General features: G+C 43.8%; 1 protein-coding gene and 1 pseudogene across 1 annotated transcript; both read left to right on the top strand.

The window, feature by feature from the left end:
* The first annotated feature begins 3,706 nt into the window (after positions 1–3,706).
* LOC127765734 (peamaclein-like) lies at positions 3,707–4,611 on the top strand. Its single transcript, XM_052290680.1, has 2 exons — positions 3,707–4,033; positions 4,104–4,611. Exons 1-2 carry the CDS (start codon positions 3,943–3,945, stop codon positions 4,295–4,297), a joined length of 285 nt encoding a protein of 94 aa, XP_052146640.1. The 5' UTR covers positions 3,707–3,942; the 3' UTR covers positions 4,298–4,611.
* Positions 4,612–17,717: 13,106 nt separating this feature from the next.
* Positions 17,718–20,197, top strand: LOC127766872 (metal transporter Nramp6-like; annotated as a pseudogene).
* Positions 20,198–23,560: the final 3,363 nt, after the last annotated feature.

Below are 23,560 nucleotides of genomic sequence, written 5' to 3'. Positions count from 1 at the left end.
ATATTCCGAGAAGCATATCAGAAATTTCGGTCAACAATCAATTTAGGGTTAATTGGATCTATACCATTATAAATTTTACAATTTGGTAATATGCCATTACTATTCATCTACAAATATTAAAATAGTACCATGCCATTTTAATTTTATAAATATTAAAGATATGCCACTACATACCACTTCACAGCATTATCTATCTTTTTAGGACCAAAATACCCTTTTATTCTTTGTTCTTCCTTCCCCTCTCAACTGAGACGAACTCTAATGACCTCGTGTTGCTTGTGTATTGATGTGACTAGTGGCATGCAGCCGTGAGAGTTGCTTGCTTGCTTGCACATCTTAACTAATAAAAACACGAATAAGGAAAGGACCTAATATCAAATAATTAAAAGAGGTGAGACTTCGAACCCAGGTCGTATAGCCCACCACCTTGTGGAGCTAGCCGGAAAACCTCTGGGCGTTTCTCGCACATCTTAACTAATGAAAAGTGAAACTCAAAATGAAACGAGGATGAGCCACATCATTCAATAAATATTAACCATTGGATTCACTTTAAGCGACATTTCATGAATATCCTCAGAAACTTACAGCATGCAATGGCATATGTATGTATATCACTGTGTATATGTAGAGACGAATAGTGACTAAACCATGCCATGTAGGAGCGTATGTGTATAGGCTAGTTTGTACTTGCTGTGCAGGCAGTGCAGCACCTCGCCCGGCCCACGCCTCCAACAACGTGGCCCTAAAAGGTTAGATAATGCCGTGAAAGGGTATATAGTGATATATCTCTAATACTCGTGAAATTGTAATAGCATAATATCAAATATATGAATATTAATGGTATATTTCCAAACCGTGAAATTTATAATTGCATGAATCTAATTAACCCATTAATTTAAGCGCAAATAGAGAATTAAGTTATTCGGAAAAACATATATTCTAGTGAATCAGATATTCCGATCACTTTTGATAAGTGACGATATGAGAGTTTAGTTCATAAGAAAAATGAAAATTCTGACACGTCGGATATTCCGATGCCAAATGAAAGAAAACTTAAAATTGTCCATTGAACACTAATGTTGAATCATAGCTAATTCATGGAATTCCCTCGATAGTACGATAACCCTAGACTCGAGAAATCGAAAAATTACATTTATCATAGAGTCTTAATGCCGTACTTCCACAATTATAGTCTTGGGTTTGCCATTTTCTTCCTTCTCAACCATTCAAGGATTAAATCTTCACAACATCACTTAGTAAAATTCTGTTATGTGTATACTTCCCCAAAAAGAACCCTTTTCTTTCCCAGCATTTTGCGGTTGAGATCCTGGGGAATATTTCTGGTGGCTTTCTGCCACACCAATCTAACCCATTATTGCATATTTTTTGTATTGTAAAATTTATGCAAATGCTTCAATAAAATTAATTATGCCTAGCTCCTTTTTGTTTTTAGGTTTACAAACTTTGTCCCATGTTTCTATAGAGTGTGCTTTCACATGCAATTCACTTGTTTTCTCCATAAATGAAAACACCTCGCCCCACCAATGTGCTTAATATATAAGCTATGTACGACTACCGATTTCCTTTATTCACGCTTTGCTCTACATCCGATAGGTTGGCTTAGAGAGAGAGAGAGAGAGCACTCGCGCTAGAACATAATGGTTTATCCTTTGTTGAGTGCACATACGGGATTATTGTATCAAATAGAAGAGTTATCATTCAACCTGTGCACCCTTGATGAGGGCCGTGAATCTTCTTGAAGACAATATTATTGTTAGTGTGCCTTTATTATCTACTCGAAGATGGATTGAGGATGTGACCATTCTTTTGTGAGTTGTAATGATACTAGGGGAAGAATTGGTAGTTCAGTGGCGAAAGGAGAACTTACTAATACTTAGTCATAAGATTTGGGACATTATTTAAACCCAGAACTGATTACTTTGTGGCACAGAGGGAATATCCAAAATTATTGTTTATCATCCTGTAGTGCCACTTCTTGATCTATAAGTGCAGTGTATGACGTCATAAACCTCCAAATAGCTAATTCGTCACCATATTCTTGATGAATCATCATCATCATCGAGGTATTGACCATTAACTTTCGTTCTATCCTACCTCACCACCCTATCGACTTATTTGGACTCAAGGAGTGAGACAGTGAGTGGCGATTGGAGCTATTGAACCACTCCATGTGGCTTTAGCAGTAGGGAAAATTAGTTTACAACTCAAGTATTTATTATGCACTCGTACTCTACATAACACCTAAAATGTTGGTGGAAAAAATCGGTAACATAATTACAATGTCATATATATCATTCTATAAACATAAGACTAATTCCAATCTATATGTCTAGCTTTTAGTTTTAATACAAATATAAAAGTAGAACTCATTAATTCTTTTAGGGATGTCTTATTATTTGTAGTTCAATCGATGGGAAATATGGGAACCATAAAGCTCCAACTCCCTTGTGGTGAGCAAAATGAGTAAAACGACCTATGCTACCGGTACAAACATTTCCGTTGTTCAATAACGCCTGCTCAGCATCGTAATCGAGGTTGAGCTGGCAAGCGGGAACCTCTGGGCTCTGGCTGACTCGTCATGTACACTGTCCATATATTGAAAACCGTCGGTCCTCCCTGAGCTTTTGGTTTGGTTCTCATTGTTGGACAGTTGCTACTATAGGCCGACGTACGGAACGCGATCAGTTGCCACATCGATCGTCCGTTGCTTTGGACCGTTGGTGTGGTAACTCTTAATAGTAGCTCCTCCGTCTTAGGTTATAATATTTTCTAGTATTATCTATATTTATAAATATAGATCTTAATAAATCTAGATACATATATATATATATATATATATATGTTTAGATTCATTAATATAAGAGATTTTGACTTTTTATTACACTATTTGATCACTCATCTTACTAAAAAAAATGTACAAATATAAAAAACGAAAAGTTATGCTTAAAATACTCTGGATAATAAAGTAAGTCACAAATAAAATAAATAATAATTAAAAAAAATTCGTAATAAGATGAATGGTCAAATAGTGTAAGAAAAAGTCAAAATGGGACGAAGAAAGTATATAGGTAATGCTAGAAATCCTTACGATATAAAACGGAGTAAGTAGTTGATTCGGATCAAATGCAGTTACACTAGGAACTGCCATCTATTTTTTCTAGGGAGGGTTCAGATTTGAAGCTACAGTATCTGAGCTAGGGTAAAAAAGTAGATTTTTTTTGTTAAATAATATCTTGGATGATCTGACCGTTAGATTTACATCGGACGGTCTTAGTGTGGCTGCTTAATTTGCAGTTCACAGTAGGGACTGCAGGTAAACCGGATCCGAAGAACAGGTATGCCACGAGATGAAGAGCAGGTATGGCAGAACCCGTGCCTCCGGCCGCGCGCGTCGCGTCGCACATCACACCGTACCGTCTCATGCTACAGTAGGTAGCTACCACCGGGGACGGGCGGTCGTACGCTACGTCCACTGATGAAAACACCTTTGGGCTTTTGGCTGGACGCGTCACGCGCGCGTTATTATCCGGCGGCCCTCGTTCACGGACCGGATTACGCGCTGTTGCGGTGCGGCAACCGATGAGCGTTTCCGGTCAGGCACAACATTTGGAGGAGTAGTAACATGCAAGCGTGGGCCACACCACACCGGCGCCTTTGGCCAAGGCCGGGCACGCGAGCTGCTCGACACGTCGCTCGCTCTCCAGAGGCTTCCCTGCCCACAGACCCACAGCGCCCAGCTGCCTCTTTATGTGGGATAGTAGTAATAGTACTAGTACTCCTCCGGACCTGAGCTGCATTGCATATTTGCTTTGCTCCCCTTCCACGACTTCAGCCATCTTGGCTTGCAAGGTGAGGAGCAGATCGATCGAGCTGAGAGCTGGTCTCAGGTGTGTGTTGCGTGAGTGTGTTTGAAGACGAACGATGAAGACCCGCCGGGCCGCGCTGCTAATGCTTCTCCTCCTGGTGGTGGTGGCGGCCGCCTCGTGGCCGCAGCCTTGCGACGCTGCTTCAGGTAACCGATCGATTTGTGAGTTTGCGATGCGTGCGTGGTGCCGTTGCCTACAAATTGGCGTTTGCTGCAGGGTTCTGCGCGAGCAAGTGCGCGGTGCGGTGCGGGAGGGGGAGGGGGCGGGGGAGCGGGTGCCTGAGGTCGTGCGGGCTGTGCTGCGAGGAGTGCAACTGCGTGCCCACGGGGAGTGGGTCGACGCGCGACGAGTGCCCCTGCTACCGCGACATGCTCACCGCCGGCCCCAGGAAGAGGCCCAAGTGCCCCTGAATCCTCCCCATCCATCTCCATCTCATCGACTACCATCAACTTCATCTCATTTTCTTGTACTTGAAATTAGCTACTAGTACGTGGTTGTGTATACGTCGCAGGTGTGTATGTATGTATGTATATATATATGCGTATGTTGTCATGCTGCGTAGTTATAGTTAGTAGTCCTACCTACTCCAGTACGTACGTGTTGATGCCTGTTAATATGGCTGTATGGCTAGCTAAGCTGTGTGCTTGTGTCGATTTGTAAAGTTGTACTAGTAGGTAGTTGTACTACTTGCAGCGCACATACTGTTTGTTTGTCTGTTGTTAAATTTTGTGTTAACTATGAACAGGGGATATGCCGTATGCGCTTTACCTGAGGAAAAAAAAATGAATGAAATGCTACCTTTTAGTTTTTAGAACGGGGTTTGATAAAATATTAGGTGTTTTTTTTTGTTGATAACAATAATATGCCACAATTTCACACCTCAAGTGAGGCAAGCACTATAAAAAAACAATTAGAGATCGGCGCTATACGTACCTGAACAGTTAAAACTGACACATAGTAGTGTTTTACCCATCTCCATTTGCTGAAAATAGAAAAAATCGGCACCTTTAAACAACTGTAAGACTGTAAGTGCTGGTTCCTGACAAAAATCGAAACCATACTGTAGATGTCGTTTTTTTGAAAAAGCTACCAAAACGAACCGAGCCGGCAAGCCAAGCACCGACCTTATCTACTCGTCAGCACCTGCCCTCCCTCTCTCCCACACTTCTCTCTTTCTCTCTCACGTCTCTATCTCTCTCTAACGTCTCTCTCGCGCTCCCTTTCGCCAGATCTGATGGAGGGGAGGCAGCGGCCACGTCCTCCCATCTACCAGATCCGCGCGAAAGGGAAGGTGGTGGGAGGGGATGCAGTGGCCTCCGTGATGACGGCGGCGGATCAGGCGGAGGCAATGGTATCGGTGGCTTCCACTAGCGATGGCGGGCTCCCCTCTGCCAGATCCAACGAGAGAGGAGCAGTGGTAGCACCGACGCTCTCCCCTCCGCCAGATTCGGCAAGAGGGAAGGCCGCGGGCTCCCCTCCTCCAGATCTGGTCAGGGGAGGCGGCGGTAGCGGCAGCGCCCTCTCCTTCGCCAGATCTAGCGAGAGGGGAGGCAATAGGCTCCCCACAACGGCGATTCTCCTCCTCTCCGTCCCTCGCCTCTTCTCCCTCTCCCTGGCGTCCCACTGCTGCTCTTCCCCTCTCCACCGCGGTGGGGCGCAACCTCCTATCCGTCGCTGGCTGACATGACGATAGGGACAACTCAACTAGATTGACGGCACGACAATGGGGAGGCTGGGGGATTCTAGTGACTGTGATTGTGTTTGGATGATTTCAGTGATGATTTTGATTGTGTTTGGTTGATGGGGATGATGTTGATCTTAGGAATAATAAAGATGGAGAGAGCTTCATCGAGCCAGCTTTTTTTTTATTCGTAGAATCTCAAAGGATGGGTGTCGGTTGGGAAAACTAGCACCTATAGCTGTTTTTTAGTATGATGTTTGACCATATTATGATAACAATCCGGCCCAGATGGGGTTGGCCGAGGCCCAACAAATTAAGGTTTCCCAGACCCCAACAGTTCATAGGCACACCCACTCGGGGAAAGGCCCAATCACCCTAAAAGACTAGTCCAATAGGGGAAGGGTGGCTCTCCCTTTTAAGGTGGCTTCCTCCTCCCAAACTAAGCAAGGTGAGATTATTCAGAGGCTCGCACGGTCGCCGCCCGACTTTTGCGTCTTTGCCAGTGGGTAATAGTGGAGGATGTCCTCATCATTCCCACCCCCTTAACAAGGGCCCAACTCTGATACCAAACTGATGACGCTCTCTCTCGTGGCCCGATCTTCTGGTGAGGGGATAACTCTCGCTTTGATCGAGTACGACGTTTGTGACGTGGCTACCAACCAGAATAAGTCCAGGACCCCGTGCAATTGCTACACCACAAACGATGTCGTACCAACCGTGACGCGCGGTTAATGATTCCTGCAATGCAAACGAGAGAACATTGCAAGAACAAGATAAGATGCAATCTAAATATTGCGAATAGGTAATTAAGCACAAAGGAATAGTTGCGATTGAAGTGGTAGATCTAATCGACCCGGCAAATCAACACACCAACTATTGGGGGCTCTGAATCAATAGTCGCCGACTAATCAAACGAGGACTAGAGACAAGGTGAATGGCACCTGGCAAAATTCAACTAAACAAAACCCAATTGTTTTTTAGGATGTACAAAGCTATTTATAGAGGAAAATAAAGCTAGGGCTAAGTGCTAATTCGTGGAGGTGGAGGGAGACACTTTCGAGATGGGCCTAGTCTATTACAAGGCCCAAGGCCTAAGTTCGGTTTTAGTAACAGCACTGTCTTGTTTTGGTGATTCCCGTTGACTTGAGATGAATTTGGACATGAGACCGGATGCGTTTAAAAGGTATCGAGATAAGCTTTCCACGAAGTCCAAGATCACCCAAATCAGAGTTGGCATGAAGGCGCTAGGTCCGTTTGAAGTCAGTGCTATCTCCAGAGGCCAAACTGGATTCCAAAACTTATTGGACTTTAATATCTTGTAGATCCTCCATTTATCCGATATATTCTTTGGCAATGTTTTATATTTCTCATGCTTCGTTGTATGCATATACTTGATGGTCACATCATATTAACCATGTGTTTGATTCATAGCCACACTTGGGGGACATTTTCTTCTTCATCAAATTGGTCTTACATGTCAATAGCACAAAAAGTATAGCAAGGTTGTCTCTTGCTAGTTAAATTGTGGCTTCAATTTTATTAGGCACACCTTAAACAAGTTAGATTAAAATCTATGGCAACTTTTGGTAAGTTCAGCTCCGAACATAATTTCTAGCATGATTACACACTTCAAAATGTCACTTTATACAATGTCTCTTATATATTTTATCATTATATTGTGAACGGCTTAAGCCTAGTAAGAATCAGTGCGACTGTTGGCTTTAAGCATACTGTAAAGCATAAACCATCATTTAAAACATAGAAAAATTATATAATCTTTTATGACATATACTTTCAAAACGAACTTTTAATGGATTTAAATTTTGGTTGAAACAAATAAAAAAAGCTGTTGGTTAATAACATATATGCTGGTCAATAATGTTAACTATTACAAAAGTCGTTTTTCCATACGGCTAGATCTGATCTTTGTATGCAGATGAGTGGCCCGCTTGCACCAAAATGTCTGTAAAATTTGAAGTTTTTCATGCGGCCAGCGCAACCGTATGTGAAAATCTCTGCGGCCACAAATACCAACCATATGTGAAAATAAATTTGGTGAAAAAAAAATCCAAAACCTTAGCCCCCCGCCGCTGTCATCGTCGCCCGCCGCTCCTGAGGTCGGGGGCGGCGGATCCGCGCACCGCCGTCGCTCCTGAGGTAGGGGTGGTGGATCCACACGTTGTCGTTGCCCCCGAGGTCGGGGGGTGGCGGATCCGTGCGCAGGCAGCCTGATTCCCGCCTCCACTGCCCACCGCTGTCACCATTCCCAAGGTCGGGATGACGGATCCGCCCGCTGGCCGCCCGTTCCCGAGGTTGGAGCGCGCCGGCCGCTGCCCACTCGCCGTCGCTGCCAGCCCTCTTCGCGCACGCGCCAACACCGCCTACCCCTCGGTGAGAAGGCGAAGAGAGGAGAAAAAGAGAGAGAGAGAGGAGGGAGAGGAGAGGAAAGGAAGAGAGAGAGAAGAGTTGAAAAATTTGAAATTATGAGAATGAAAAGAGAGAGGAGGGGAGAAAATATCTGTGGAGAAGGGAGATATTTTTCCATGCGATCCACTTAAGAGGCCTGCATGCAAAAATTTATTTTTGCATGCGGTCCCTTAAGAGCACTGCATAGAAAAATATGCTTATTTTTACATGCAGCCCCTAAGTGACCCTCATGTAAAAATAGATTTTTGCATACGGGTCTTTTAAGGAGCCGTATGCGAAAATGGTGATTTGACTTTTGCGGACGTGACCTGTTGCGATCCGCTTGCAACCAATAAGTAAGGGTTCTTGTATAGAAAAGTTGTTTTTTTATAGTGATTGTTGGGTTGAATGGCTGGATTGTTCGACATTGATGAACTACTATGGATGCTATTAGGGTTAAAAAAAAAGGAAAGTATGTTTTCTTAAAATTACAGAAATTTCATAAAGCACGAAAGTTTTACATATAATTCCTGGATTTGTAGTATTTTGCAAAAAGAAAAACGTATTGTGAAAATCATTCTCAGGATTACAAAGTTTCATACAATCTTTTAATTTACGTTGTTTCTACCATTTGATTTTTTTTCTAGAAATATAGGATATTCTGGGGCAAATCTAGCAGCTAGGCTTCATTACTTTCTAGTGTACCTTCCGATTTTACCAATATTTTTAAGTATATATGATAATTTTATGACGTAGTTTCAATGATATTTATTAAATTACTTAAAATGAAAAGAAACAGGGTGAAGCTAGCTAGATCTTTTCATCGGGGTTAATCGACCCAGACAAAATTCTAAAATTCTCTAATAAAATAATGTTTCGATTCAAGGTTCACCATAGTATGCCATAGAGTTGTTTATGATAATATTCTTGATTGGCGTCGTCTATATCTATCCTCAAAAATACTTTTAGCATATATTTCCTCTATTTTATAAAAAACCAATCTAGCTATCCAGAATAAGGTGTCATATCTTTTAATATGTTGACTTTTTTACGAGACAAAAGGAGTATGTCATAAGTATTTTATGAAAAACAGATAGTCAAATGAACTATGCAAAAGTCAACTGCGTTCGTATACTAAAAACACGGAGGTAGACATCTCAAGCAGTTCATGGGAGCTCTGTGATGCTTCGAAATAATTGATGAAAAAGAAAAAAAAAACAAAGAAGATTAGAGGAGAGCTGTTGGGCTGCTTGGGCTCCATTGGTCTTGGGCCATAGATATAGCTTGCATCAGGTAAGCAGCACCAGCACCGATAAGCCGTGGGCGTTGGTCCATCTCGCGAGCAGCAGCAACAGGGAGGCAGGGAGCTGGTACGGTACGTGCTTAGTTTTCTGGCCCAATTTGCCCATTTGGCATCGTATTTGTCACCGAAGGTCCCTCAACTTGTCATCGAATTACAAAATCGTACCCCAACCATAAAACCAGATATATAACATCTCATAACTTACAAAACCGTTTATTTTACATCCTTCGGTGGTTTTGAACCTGGTTTTGTCCTACGTGGTGGGTGAGTCAGCGCGGGACCCACGTGGGCCCCACATGTCAGTACGCCACATCATTAGCTCTCTTTATCCCCTCCTCTCTTTTTCTCCTCTCTTTCTCTCATTCATCTCCCTCTAGGCAGGCTGGCCGGCGGTGGGGAGGAGGTCGTTGGGACGAGGAGGTCAAACGACCGGCCGGCGATACGGCGGCGATGACATGGGAGAAGGGGAGGGAGTCGGCGGCGGGAGCACGAGGGAGATCGAGCACGACGGCGGACAGAGTGGGGAAACGACGAGGCGGAGCGGCACCACGTGAAGCCGGCGAGGTGGCGGCGGGCAGAGAAGGCCGGCGAGGCAGTGGCGTGCGAAGCCGGCGGCGCGGAGCGGGGCAGGGCGGTGGCGGTGGCGGATGACGACAACGACGATGGCGACAGGTTCGAGGAGGAGGAGGACGCGAGCAGCTCCTCCCTCACCGCGGCGACCTCCGATCGCTGCCGACGCAGCTCGTCGCGCCCGGGGTCAACGCAACGCCGGAGCTCCTCCACCTCCGCCCACTTCCCCCCGCATCCTCCTTCCTCGCGACGACGGCGTCATTCGTCAATGTGATGGCAGACCTGAGCTGGCTTCGCGCGTTGCCACTCCATCGGCCGTTGTGCTCGATCTCCCCTGTGCTCCCGTCGCCGCCTCCCTCCCCTTTTCCCGCTTCTCCACCGCTCCTCTCTCCTCTCTCGCCGCGGAGACCTCCGACCGCCGCTGACACAGCTCGTCGCACCCGCGGTCAACGCAATGATGAAGCTCCTCCACTACCACCCGCTTCCCCCCACCTCCTCCTTCCTCGCGATGACGGCGTCATTCGTCAACGCTCGATCTCCCCCGTGCTCCCGCAGCCACCTCCCTCCCCTTTTCCCATGTTGCCGCCGCCACGTCGCCACCGCCGCATCACCAGCCGGCCGTCCGACCTCCTCCCCATCGCCGGCCAGCTTGACCAGAGGAAGATGAGAGATAGAGAGAGAGGAGGAAAGGAGAGGAGGGGAAAGAGAGAGGGAGAGGAGGGGAAAGAGAGAGGTGATGACGTGGTGTCCTGACATGTGGGGCCCATGTGGGTCCCATGCTGACTCACCCGCCACGTAGGATAAAACCGGGGTCAAAACCACCAAAAGATGTAAAACGAACAGTTTTGTAAGTTAAGGGATATTATATATCTGGTTTTGCGGTTGGGGGACGATTTTGTAATTCGATGATAAGTTGAGGGACCTTCGGTGTACTTTTTCCATTTGTGGGCTCTCTCCATATTTATGGGCTTCCTCTATTCAAAAATCTAATTCATGGTATTTCTTTTGTCAACAAGACTTAAAAAAAATTCTCATCATCGTGTAACAAAGACCAAGAAACTGTAAGCATGCAACCAATAAATATTAAGACGATTGCTCGTGTTGAGTCAACAATTTAATTTATCACGACGAAACAAAATGATAACTCCTTCATTTAAGTTTTAAATGCATGGAGACTACAAATATGCTCTTTTTATTGGGAAAAAGAGGAAATAAAATGGAATCAAGACTTTTGAATGGTGGGAGTAGTGATTAACTTTGCAAAACCACATTTGAGGTAAGCTGTGGTTTGCCATAAAAGTTGTGCTTAGCAAATTCTTAACCACGCCTTATACAAATTTGTTACAAATTAAGTTATTGACAGGTGGGACTATAAGTGTGGTGAGTGTTGTGGCAAACAATTAAACGATTACCAAATAAATTGTGGCACAACTAAACTCAGGCGTGGCAAGTTGAGACTATGAAGCTAACAACATCTTAATTTCAGATTTAACCCGTAATATAGTGTATACTATATTTATGCAAAGATTTCTTTCTTAAAAAATATTCCAACTTCTTTTTCTCATTTCTTTTTAAAACTTTGCGCTATTTTTGCTTACTTGCTACTACCTCCGTTTCAGGTTATAAGACTTTCTAGCATTGCTCACATTTATATAGATGTTAATAAATCTAGGCACATATCTATGTCTAGATTTATTAATATATATATGAATGTGGGTAATGTTAAAAGATCTTGTAATATGAAATAGAGGAAGTATTTAATTTCTATCTACCCATTGCATGCACGATTAGTCGAGGCGGTCACACACAAGAAACTCTAGCACGAATGGCGTGAGGGGGTGCAACACAATTAGGACAGGCACGCATGACCTTTTTAAGCTTTTACCCAGTTAGGCACCGACCAGCGGACACACACGCTAGAGTGCCTTTTTATTTTTCTTCTTTCCTATACTGATGAATTCTCCAATTCACTCGTAAATTATCGTGCCACGTGCTTGAACCAATCCAATATCGACGGAACCATCAGTTATATTTCATTTACATATTCTGGCCGTAAAATCTATTTCGAGAGACATCTCAATTTTAACTTAACGAGCGACGCGGACAATTATTTAAGAAGTACTAGTAACGTTACAGACATGCATGTAAGTAGTTTTTGCTATTAGGTTGTGCATATTTTTTCTTCTTATGAAATTTTCTCTTAAATTACTTATCCGATCTATAATCTGATTACACCGTTGTGTTCGTAACAATTAAATCTTTACAACAAGATCTCACATGATTATATTTTGATGAAAAATCACAAATTACTTTTATGATATATCAAAATTACTTTTAGATTTCACTAAGTTATTTCTTAGACATACAAAAGTAAATTCAGTAAAGTCTAGAAGTAATTTACATATATTATAGAAGTAACTTAGAACAAAACGAATATAACTTTGGCATGTCATTTGAAGTAAATCCGTTGTATAGATAAAAACATGACTCTATCTAGAAATTAAATTAATCAGCACAAATTATGGAATTAACTAAAAACAATAATAAAAGTAATCACCTCAGAGCTTATATGAAGTATTTTAATCAAATATAAAAATAACTTATATATATATGATAATTTGTTCAATGAAAAAAGGTATTAATTAAAGTTACTTTCTTTTTCGTTTTGTTATAAGTTACTTCTATGATATATGTAAATTACTTTTAAGCTTTACTAAATTTACTTTTGTATGTCTTAGAAGTCACTTAGTGAAATCTAAAAGTAATTTAGACATATCATAAAAGTAATTTATGATTTTTCATCAAAATATAGTCATGTGAGATCTTGTTGTAAAGATTTAATTGTTACGAACACAACGGTGTAATCGGATCGTAGATTGGATAAGTAGTTTAAGAGAAAATTGTATTTGAAGTATAGGTGTATGGTGTCTCTTATAGATGGAGTGGTAGCTGGTTTAGACAAACCAGCTACCACTAGCTGTGTAGTCATATTCTGGCACGTAAAAAGAGCATACACTCCTTCTTTAATATAGTTGGATTGCCCCATACCCATGCAATCCAGCGCCTCTCCTCCGACATAGGAGGAAGGCCGTAGCCCTCCACCTAGTCAGGCTCTAGCTCACCATTGCCATTCTCCCGACCTAACGCTATAGCGCCTTCACCCTTGCTACTAGGGGTGGACAGGAAGCTCGTGGTTCGTTAGCTCGCTCGACTCATGACAAGCTCGGTTTGGCTCGTTTGATATTCCTAATGAGCCGAGCTGGCATTTCAGCTCGTTAGAGATAACGAGCCAGCTCGAGCTAGCTCGCGAGTTGCTCGTGAGCCAGGCCACACAGGTCCACAGGCAGCCCACACACGGAAGGCCCATTGGCCCAAATATACATTGCATCAAAAACCCTAACCCTAATACGGTAATACCCCTAGCTGCCACCAATGACCAGTGCATCCCCTTGCCGATGGCCTGATTCCCCATCACGCCGCTCCCCATCGTGCACATCGACGCCGGTCCCCGCCGCCGCCAACACCCACATCGCCATCGGCGGCGCCGCCGCCACGTGAGCGTGACCGCGCCAAGGCGCCAAGCCGCCAACCACCACTCTCCGCTGCCAACCGCCACTCTCCACGCCACCGCCACCCGCCATCTCTCCCCTCGCTGCGCCGCCGCCACCAGCCCTCCACCCACATCTCTCCCCTCAGGCTATCGAGATTGCGACATCGTCTCCCCTGCCTGCCGCCCCAATCCCCCAACCCTCCTAACGCCAGCGGAGAACGGTGGGCAACAAGCAACAAACAAGGAGAGGCCACCAGATGGAGGATGGCGTCGGCATGAATGGCGTCGACGACGAGCAAGCTTCGGCAGGGTCAAGCAAACCTGCTGACCTTGCTACGACTGCATCAGCTACAACCCTTTTTGTATCTAGTTGGCCTTATATGTTCTTGACTTCTTGCTCGATGAAGTGATGCTGATGCTTGCGTGCTTGCTATGTGATGAAGTGATGCGAATGCTTTTGTGCTTGCTATGTGCGTGTTGATGTTAGGATTTGCTATGTTTTTTTCTATGCTTAAGCTCATCCCTTGTTTTATTGCTCTGGCTCGCAAGCTAAACGAGCTAGCTCGAGCTTTCAAGCTAGCTCGTTATCCTAATGAGCTGGAGCGAGCTGAGCCGAGCTGGCTCGATATCCAGCCCTACTTGCCACTGATCTTCTATCGAACACCCGGATCGTGCGATCATGATAAACCAACAAATATAGGGAATGTCCGAGGTGGCAAATAATCCAGAATTCCAGACGTTGGTGGGCCGTCATGGCAATTCTCGTTGTCTCCATCGAGAGAGAGAGAGAGGGAGAGAGAGAGGGGCCCCGGGAAAGGGAAAGGAATGTGTGACATAGATGCATTGCCTGATTTGACGGAGAATACTGGCCTTTCCGTCTACCCAAGGATGTGGGAAAGAAATTAATTAAAATAGACTGGACATCTTTCCAATGGAAAAAAAAATACTAGCTTAGCGGTTGTTGAGGGTGACGTTTTATAGAGTTAAGCATTTGGAGTAATATTCTATCGATAAGTCTATTATAAGAAAATAGCATTCCGTGAATTATCTGCACGATGCCGCTTGTCTTGTGATTGCAAAGTTTTGCCCTGCTCACATGTCATCTATATATCAAGAGCACCACTATATAGTGGTCTTTATTAGACTACCAGTAGAAATAATCCGAACAGTTGATTTATAAGAATATATTAGTAAATTACTATTTTGTGATTAAGGATAATTTTGAATTTTTTTCTTTCATTAGCCGGTAATGATTGAACTGCAGTTCTATCACTATGCCCGCAAACGGCCACAGTATTACGGAACCGGTCATCCGTAACAGGGCAAAACCCTCATCTGTGTTGGAAACGTGCGTGGTCAATGATTATTGGTCGGTGATGTGAAACTATCATTTGTGTCAGGCCATGGTCCGACATGGATGATACATATCTATGTCGGCCCCAAATCAAACCCTTCACGGATAGGTTCTCCAGCCCGACATGGATGACTCATCTTTGTCGGGTGGTAGGTTACCACCCGTCACGGATGACTCATCCGTGACGGCTCGTAATTATGAACCTTCACGGGTGAGAATTTAGCCTTCACATATGAGAATTTACGATTTTAGAATTCTAAATGCAAAAAAAAAAAAAGGCTCGACACGGATGACTCATCTTTGTCGGGTGGTAAGTTACCACCCATCACGAATGACTCATCCGTGACGGCTCGTAATTACGAACCTTCACGGATGAGAACTTACGATTTTTGAATTCTAAATGCAAAAAAAAATAGACCTAAAACTATTTTCTATATTACTAGGACATTCCAACCATGGTCACACATCACCAGCTAGAACTTCATAATTTTTCAAGTGACTTTTATATTTGTGCCAATAGTAGGATTCAAACCTAGGACCTCTCAACATAAGCAAACTAATCTCACCATCTCATCTATAGACCAAATGTTGATAGGTCTTCAAATTTTATTCTTTTGACTATTGTTGTGACATCCCGGCCTAGGGCTTAATAGGATTGATAAAATACTCATATCAACAAGTTACAACTTCTTCCAGAAGCCGATTTCCAAAGAACTCTAGGGTTAAGCGTGCTTGGCCTGGAGCAATTTGGGATGGGTGATCGACCGGGAAATTCTTCCCGGGTGCACACGAGTGAGGACAAAGTGTGCAGAAAAGACATGTGTTGGTCTGTGAGGGCAGTCTATGACCTATGAAAGCTGTCAGATGTAGATCTCATCGACTTTCACAAGTTTTGTGTAGGGCATGTCTCACATCCAAGGTCGTTTGAAAAATTCAAAAAATATTTTACAAATAGATCACATCACTTATAAAACATATTCGGGGATGTAAACAAACTCAAAAGAAAATATTGTCAATTACAAAGTTGTAGATCTCATCTAACCCTTTGACTTTGATATAGGGTATGTTTCCATCGGAGATCATTTGGAACATTCAAAATTGCATTTTTCAGAATATATCTCATTACTTATAATGCATATTCACGCATATAAACTATCTAATTCAAATATGGTCAATTTGAAGTTATAGATCTCATCACTGTCTACAACTTTCATATAGGATAAGTTTTTATTTGAGGTTGTTTGGAGCATTTGTGACAGGTCGCAACTACTTTTATTCTGAAGTCAGGGGGGGGGGGTATTTACAGTATGGGTCATCCGTGACGGGCCTCAAGTAAAGACCGATAAAGATTAAGACTCATCCGTGACGGGTTTCATCCTCATCTTTCTTGGGCCTCAACACTGGGCCCGTCACGGATGACCTTCATCGGTAACGGGCCTTTATTGCAGCTCGTCGCAGATGACCTTAACGGGCTTCAACCACACCCCGTCACGGTTGATGGTTATCCATGACGGGCCCTACCCTGGGGGACTAAGTTTCCACTTCTCTTGGGCCATCTTTGACGAGGCTTTTTGTGGCTCGACAAAGATGAATTTCTTTGTGACGGGCCTCTTGCCTTCGTCACGGATAGCCTGATTGGGATGGCCGGTTTTGTACTAGTGCCAGCAGCTTGACCTCCTCTTGGCCCGCGGGCCAGGCGTCGTAAGCCACGAGCACAGCATCTTCCGATCTCCACTTTGAGCCATCGGGCAAGCCACAACCTCCACATCTCTAACCACCGATCAGCTGCCACCGAGCGCGTCGCGCCAACTTCGTGAACAATCGCATCGAGCGCACTTCCTTCCGTTGTTATGTGCCTCTCACTTCTACAACTGCCCCTCCGCACTGATGTGCAAATTTATGATCGTATCCTTTTACGCCTATATTTCTATGGTTAAGTTCTAAATTTAAAAGGTTGCATATATCTGGTTAGATGGAGGCCAGGTAAAACACTTCTCTAAAACATAAAAAAAATGAATCTAATACAATGAATTTGAACATACTACGGTATGTCCTATCTTTTCAAATGTTATTATATTTTAGGACGAAGGTAGTACGTATAAACAATTAAAATGTTATTATAGTCATTTGCTACTTATTGTTATGATCAAAACCAAATGTAGTGATGTTAGTATTGGTGGCTAACTTGATCCAACTTCCCGATTTTCATGCGGTCACCCCCGTTAGGGGCGGATCTAGCTACAAAAAGAATGGAGGGAGCCTTATATCCTTCCTCTTCCCGCCCTCCAACTCTTTGTCTTCCCTCTCTCTCCCCTTCTCGCAATAGTAATCCAGTGAGGTAGAGGGGACTTTGAGTCCCTAACAACCATGCTAAATTCGCCCCTACACGCAGCCAACACGTGGCATTTTACATGTTAACACTGGTCCATATTAAGGATGGGCTCACTTTACAGTTTCTGAGCCAGAGTCGAGGCAGGGTTCTAAATTCTGGAACAAAATTTCGGAACCATCTCAAATATGATATTGTTTCGGTCGGAATTTTTATTATTTTTTCATTTTTTTTGAATTTGATAATATTTTATTTAAATTTGACTAAAATGTGTTTAAAATTTTGAAAACTTCGATATATCGGCACCCTCCGATAGAAACCTCCCAACCGAAAGATTAAACCCTGAGTTAGGACGTCGGGAGCACGAGTGGAGAGACTCCGATTGGGAGAGTGGCAGCTCCGGCTCACCATGGCCGAGAACCACGCCTCCGCTGCCGCGCGCGCCGCCGATGCCGACGATCACCAGCACCCCGTCCTCTGCCGCTCGTCCTTCCTCCCCGCCTACTCCGACGTCGACGACGGCCTCGAGGTCGAGGGGAGCGCGTTCCGGCCGCTAATCGTCTCGGCCTCCGGTGACTCCCACTCCGACGACGACCGCCCCTTCTCCGGCGGCGGCCGCGTGCCCGTGCCGCCCTTCTCGTGGCGCAGGCTGTGGCTGTTCACGGGGCCGGGGCTCCTGATGAGCGTCGCGTTCCTGGACCCGGGCAACCTCGAGGGCGACCTCCAGGCCGGCGCGGCCGCCGGCGACGCGCTGCTCTGGCTGCTCCTCTGGACCACGGCCATGGGCCTGCTCGTGCAGCTGCTCTCCGCGCGCCTCGGGGTGGCCACGGGGAGGCACCTCGCCGAGCTCTGCCGCGGCGGGTACCCGGACTGGGCGCGCCGCGCGCTCTGGCTCATGGCCGAGGTCGCCATGGTCAGCGCCGACATCCAGGAGGTCATCAGGAGCGCCGTCGCCATCAGGATCCTCAGCCATGGCTTCATGCCGCTCTGGGCCGGCGTTGTCATCACCGGTTTGGATTGGTAAGCAACAATTCTTTCCCATGGATAATCTTTTTTTTTTTGTCGTTTAGAATGTCAGAATCACAACTTAAACTATGTACGACAACAGAATACAGAAAAAAAAATCAAAAAAAAAATCAAGGGAACTCTTTAATTAATCACCATTTAAACAAGTCCTTACTTATCAATTGTTAATTGCACATGTCGAATTTCGTCAAACGATTCTTAATTGCTTTTGTTTATGAACAACAGCTGCAATTATTCAGTCCACTTATATAGCACAGATACAAATTAGAGCACGTTTTCTTCTTCTTTCTTCGGTACTGAACTAAAGCACCTTTCTAACACACCAATTTTGATCAGCTTCATTTTTCTTTCCCTGGAGAAGTACGGGGTGAGGAAGCTGGAAGGTTTATTTGCAGTTCTGATTGCAACAATGGCCTTGTCCTTTGCTTGGATGTTCATAGAGACCAAGCCCAATGGGAAAGACCTGATTATTGGTATCTTTCATTTCCTGCTTTACCTTGAACAGTTGCTTTCTCTAGCTAACCTTAATTTAATTCTTTAATTTAACTGCACAATAGGCATTCTTGTCCCCAAGTTGAGCTCAAGAACAATAAAGCATCGGATGCGTTATCACGCCTCACAACGTGTTCCTCCATTCTGCTCTTGTACAGTCAAGAAAAATCGATCCTGACAACGAACACCGGGTCCGCGAAGCGCTGAGGTACTACACCATCGAATCCACCGTGGCATTGGTAGCGCCCTTCATGATAAATCTGTTTGTGACAACAGTTTTTGCAAAGGGGTTTTATGGCACCAAAGAGGTAGGCAGCATTGGCCTTGAGAACGCTGGACATTTTCTGCAGGAGAAGTTTGGGGGAGAGTTCTTCCCAATCCTCTATATCTGGGGTGTTGGCCTATTGGCAGCTGGAACAAGTAGCACCATAACTGGAACTTATGCCGGTCAGTTATCATGAGTGGGTTTCTGAACTGGAAACTGAAGAGATGGATCAGGGCATTGATCACTAGAAGCTTTGCGATTGTGCTAACCATAGCTGTTGCTGTGTGGTTCAACACGTCTGACTCTGCATTGGATGTTCTGAACGAGTGGCTCAATGTGCTTCAGTCGATTCAGATCCCTTTTGCACTCATCCCACTGATAACATTGGTGTCCAAGGAGGAGGTCATGGGGGTGTTCAAAATAGGTCCAAGAACACAAGTATGTACTCCTGGTGCTCTTTTTACGCTGAAAGTACAAGATTATTTGCACTCTGTATCCTGCCACTAGTGATTTAGTCTAAAAATACGTCTCTTTAGTGAAACAAAACCGATATCATTAAATTCTTTCTAATCTATCTGTCACCTTTTTAAACCACTGATCAGAATCCAACAGTTGAATTCTTGCACTGAAAGTCTGAAACTAAAAATGTTTTAATTCAAAATATTTTTTAGCAGAGTTTTAATTCAAAATATTTTTTTGGTGAAACACTACAGGTATAAATTAAAATGCTCTGATGTAGACAAGCATAAAAACTTATCAGCATTAGTGATTGCGTACTTCTGGTTTAACGAAACCCTGCTAGTGTATTAGTTTACCTTTTTAGTTTTGCTAAAGGTGAAATGCTACATATATTTATATGCACGTACGCATAGCATTTTGAGCTAACTTTAGCATCTTTGATGCAGATTGCGACCTGGATAATTGCATCCGTACCGATAATTGCCAATGGCTACCTTTTGATGGATTTCTTCTCTTCAGAAATGCGAGGCGTATTATCTGGCTCAGTTATCTGCGTGGCCGTGCTTGTTTATGCTTCATTCCTATTTTATCTCATCATCCGGGGAATGAAGCTGCCTAATAGTAGTATTTAGTGTATATATAGGTAGTTTGCACATATGAGGATTACGGCGTAGTTGTTGTATAGAGGAGATTAAAGAGGACTGCAGCTACTGTTGAATTCTTTTGTAACACACTGGCTGCATATACGTAGTGAAGATAGAATAACAAGCATTGTCGTACGTACTACGTAGCACTCATAGTTTGATATACTTTTTTAGACAACGAAATGTATTTCCGGCATTTGCTCAATGAGCTACTGCCAATTATTACACCAATTCGCTCACAAGCGTTCACATATCAATGAATCTACAATAACACACCAATATAACATAAAGAAAACACAAACTAATAAACATCAACATAAGATAAAAGATCCACAATTATTGAATCCTATTCATGAACTTGCACTTGAAATTGGTGAATATCTATATGCCCGTTGACTCAAGATTACGGTATGCATCAGTTATTAGCTTGATGCCTTCATCACACCTTATAGTTAAGCCAACATCGGAACTAGTACGTTGCCTTAAAAAGTACCTGGTCATTTACCTTTAGTACCTAGTTTAATATACACTCCTATTTCGTTATATAATGTGAAGAGATGATATAGAAACATGTAATACGGAAATTTTGCGGTCTCTTCCTCTAAGTAGTTTGACCATCCAATTGGCGGAATAATATATGCTGGACTGATCAGCGGCATATATAAAGATTTTTAGGCCTTTTTTTTTGTTTTTTAATGTCGTTATATCCGGTCAGTTAAGAATCAAATACCAGAGGGCAAATTTATAATTTGATTTAGAGGAGATTGCATATATGATTAATTAATTGGAGCGCTAGGCAATTCTAGAAGTATGCTACTATTTCAATATGAGAGTTTTAGACACACTTTAATCAAATTCAACTGGGGATAATCTGGCAGAGAGAGACTTTTTTTTTTAAATCTCCATTCGAACCGGGAAATGGCAACTATTGCCATTCAATGAGTCTTGTCTCTATCACACAATATGCACGTTGCAAAATGGAACAGCAACAAGATCCTTTTCTCTCCACTTAAATGATGTGAAAACGTACAGACGACGTATACCAGTCCAGCACTTAAAAAAAGTATCGCTGTGTGACAAATCCAGAATCCCCGAAGTCTCTTGGCGGGATGGGTTTTAGGGATTTCGTTACCTTCAATCAGTCTATGCTTCCTCATGGATCCCAATGTACTCCTTGTGTGCCCGGATGCTTCCCTAACACAGATTTTTGGGCAGCTTCCAAGCCTCGGTCCTCGTCTTTCATTTAGCGTAGTATCCTATTCGGGAGAGAACTGCTGAAAAAGGGAGTATACTGGATTTTGCATCTTGGCTTATAATTTCGCAACCTCGATAGCTTTCTTGGCTGCGGAGAACAGTAATGGCAAAGGGCTTCCATCTGTTCTGGATGAAAACATTAAGAACTGAAGGGCTCATTGGAAGATCAAGGCATCAGGGAAAATGAAGATAAATCTATAGCGAGCTGCACATAAATATTTGCCCACGGGCTTCAACTTAGACGACACCATATACCAGCAAGGGATGGATGCATCTTCTGTAATAGAGATGATCCAATCGGCCATGTGCTACTATTTTGCCCCTTTGCCGATGCAGTTTGGGTGGGATGAAGTCAGAAAGTATTTTGATCTCACTTTGTGTCAGGGAGCGATGATCGGTATAAAGCAATGGATTTTTTTATTTCGTGAATCGCAGCTCTGACATACAGAACACAGTGCTAGTGGTCATAATCTGGAACATTTGGTAGGCGAGGAATGATGTGAAGAAAAAAGCTCTCCTGTGCATCCGTGCCGAGTGGCGCAATCGGTCGTGGCGTTATATATATGAACATACTTACACAGTACAATACAACTTTAATTTTTGCCCTGTTTCCAGGTGTGATTCCCCTCCTTCAGTTGCTAGATGGGTGCCACCGTCGGCAGGGACTTTCCTCATCAACAGATGTTGCGATCTTCCAGTCATCTCGCAAGATGGGTGTGGGCGTGGTGATCCGAGACCACAATGGAGACTGCCTGTATGCATGCAGTGAGCTGGTCCCTGGGATAATGATGCCTGAAACTATTGAGGCCATAGCGATCCAGCGTGCCCTTTCCATTGCTTGGGAAGATGGTTTCCAGCAGGTAATTCTGACATTTGATTGCGCTTTTCTATCGTCAGGAAAATACAATCTGTAAAATCAAAGGTGTTTTTGATTATTATTCTGTGAAGAACAATTAGACATTGGAGATTATTGGTTTTGTTATTTGGAATTTATTCACGAAGTGGTTTTGGAGATGATTGGATTCATAGGTGATCGCAGGATTCATTATTTCATGTGACCGGTCAGACTGGGCTCTGGTAGCCGGTCAGACCGGCGGTATGCGCGTGGTCAGACCGGCTAGCCCGCGGTCTGACCGGCCAACACTGTGTCGGTTTCGGTTTCGAGTTGTTTGTTTAGATATCCGTGATTATTTCATGATTATGACTTCTCGATGGATACTATACGTATGTAATACTGTTGTTTGCTACTAATGAGTCAAGTTGGAGATAGCTTGGTCTCGGAATATGGTTTCTTTGTTTGTTCCATGTGTAGGTGACTCGATGTCTCGGGAGAGTATTTGTGGTGATGGACCGGGAGTCGGCTTGGGGATAAGGCGACGTCCGTGGTGGTCAGAGATCATGCGGGATACTTAGGCTAGAGTTGATGCACGTGGTTGATGGAGATTCCATATGGCATACGATGGAGTTATTGTGTGCGTATGGGATGCGGAGTCGAATTTGGAAGGAGTCCAAATTTGGTACGGTTGGTTATGTAAAGTTTCTTTCTTGTACTAGAGGGTTTCCTAAGGTGTTTAGGACTCCTAGTATGAGTTTGGTTCATGGCTTTAGGCTGCACCTCATGTATAAATAGAGGGGGAGCGTGAGGCTTCCCGGTATCGCTTTTGAGAGCAATTGAGTTGAGTTTTGAGTTAGGGTTTCGAGTTTAGTCGAAATTTTTATAAGGAGTGCTGTTGATGTACTTTGTAAACACAGAGAGAATCAATAAAGTCGTCATCTACTTTAAGAGTTCTTCGATTTGTGTTTCACCGGGTTTCGGCAGTCTAACCGGCGATCTACTGGCGGTCAGACCGGCGGCAAGCGGCGGTCAGACCGGCGGCGGCGACAGCGAGCGGCAGCTGATGTCGGCGGTCAGACCGGGGATCTAATCTCGGTCAGACCGATGGTAACTAGGCGGTCAGACCAGCAGGACAGCTTCGATCAGACCGCGATCCGTCGATTTCGAGGGTAACTTTTATTTCCGCTAAAAGTTTTCGGTTTTTGGGTATACCAACCATTCATCCCCCCCTCTGGTTGGCTTAGTTCTTGTGATTCGATCCTACAAGTGGTATTCGAGCCTTGTTTTCTTATTTGGATTTTTATCGATCTAGAGTTTTTGCCATGGCTACTCCCGCTAGGTTTTCAACTAAGCCTCATGTTTTCGATAGAACTGATTTTTCTCATTGGTGTAGTAGGATGCAATTTTATATTATGGCTGAAGATTATGATATTTGGAGAAAAGTTTCTCATCCTTATGTGATTCCTGAAGCTATTAATACTGCTGCTGAAAAAACTGCTTTTGAA

Source organism: Oryza glaberrima, chromosome 3, assembly GCF_000147395.1.
Source record: "Oryza glaberrima chromosome 3, OglaRS2, whole genome shotgun sequence".
Lineage (NCBI taxonomy): Eukaryota > Viridiplantae > Streptophyta > Magnoliopsida > Poales > Poaceae > Oryza > Oryza glaberrima.
The sequence above is the reverse complement of the archived record's forward strand: the minus strand, read 5'-3'. Positions and strand labels throughout refer to the sequence as shown.

Excerpts from the sequence above, each read along its gene's own strand:
- LOC127765734 (XM_052290680.1), top strand. The coding sequence starts at position 3,943 with ATGAAGACCCGCCGGGCCGCGCTGCTAATGCTTCTCCTCCTGGTGGTG. Across the intron at positions 4,034-4,103 it reads GCCTTGCGACGCTGCTTCAG|GGTTCTGCGCGAGCAAGTGC; the intron begins GTAACCGATCGA and ends CGTTTGCTGCAG.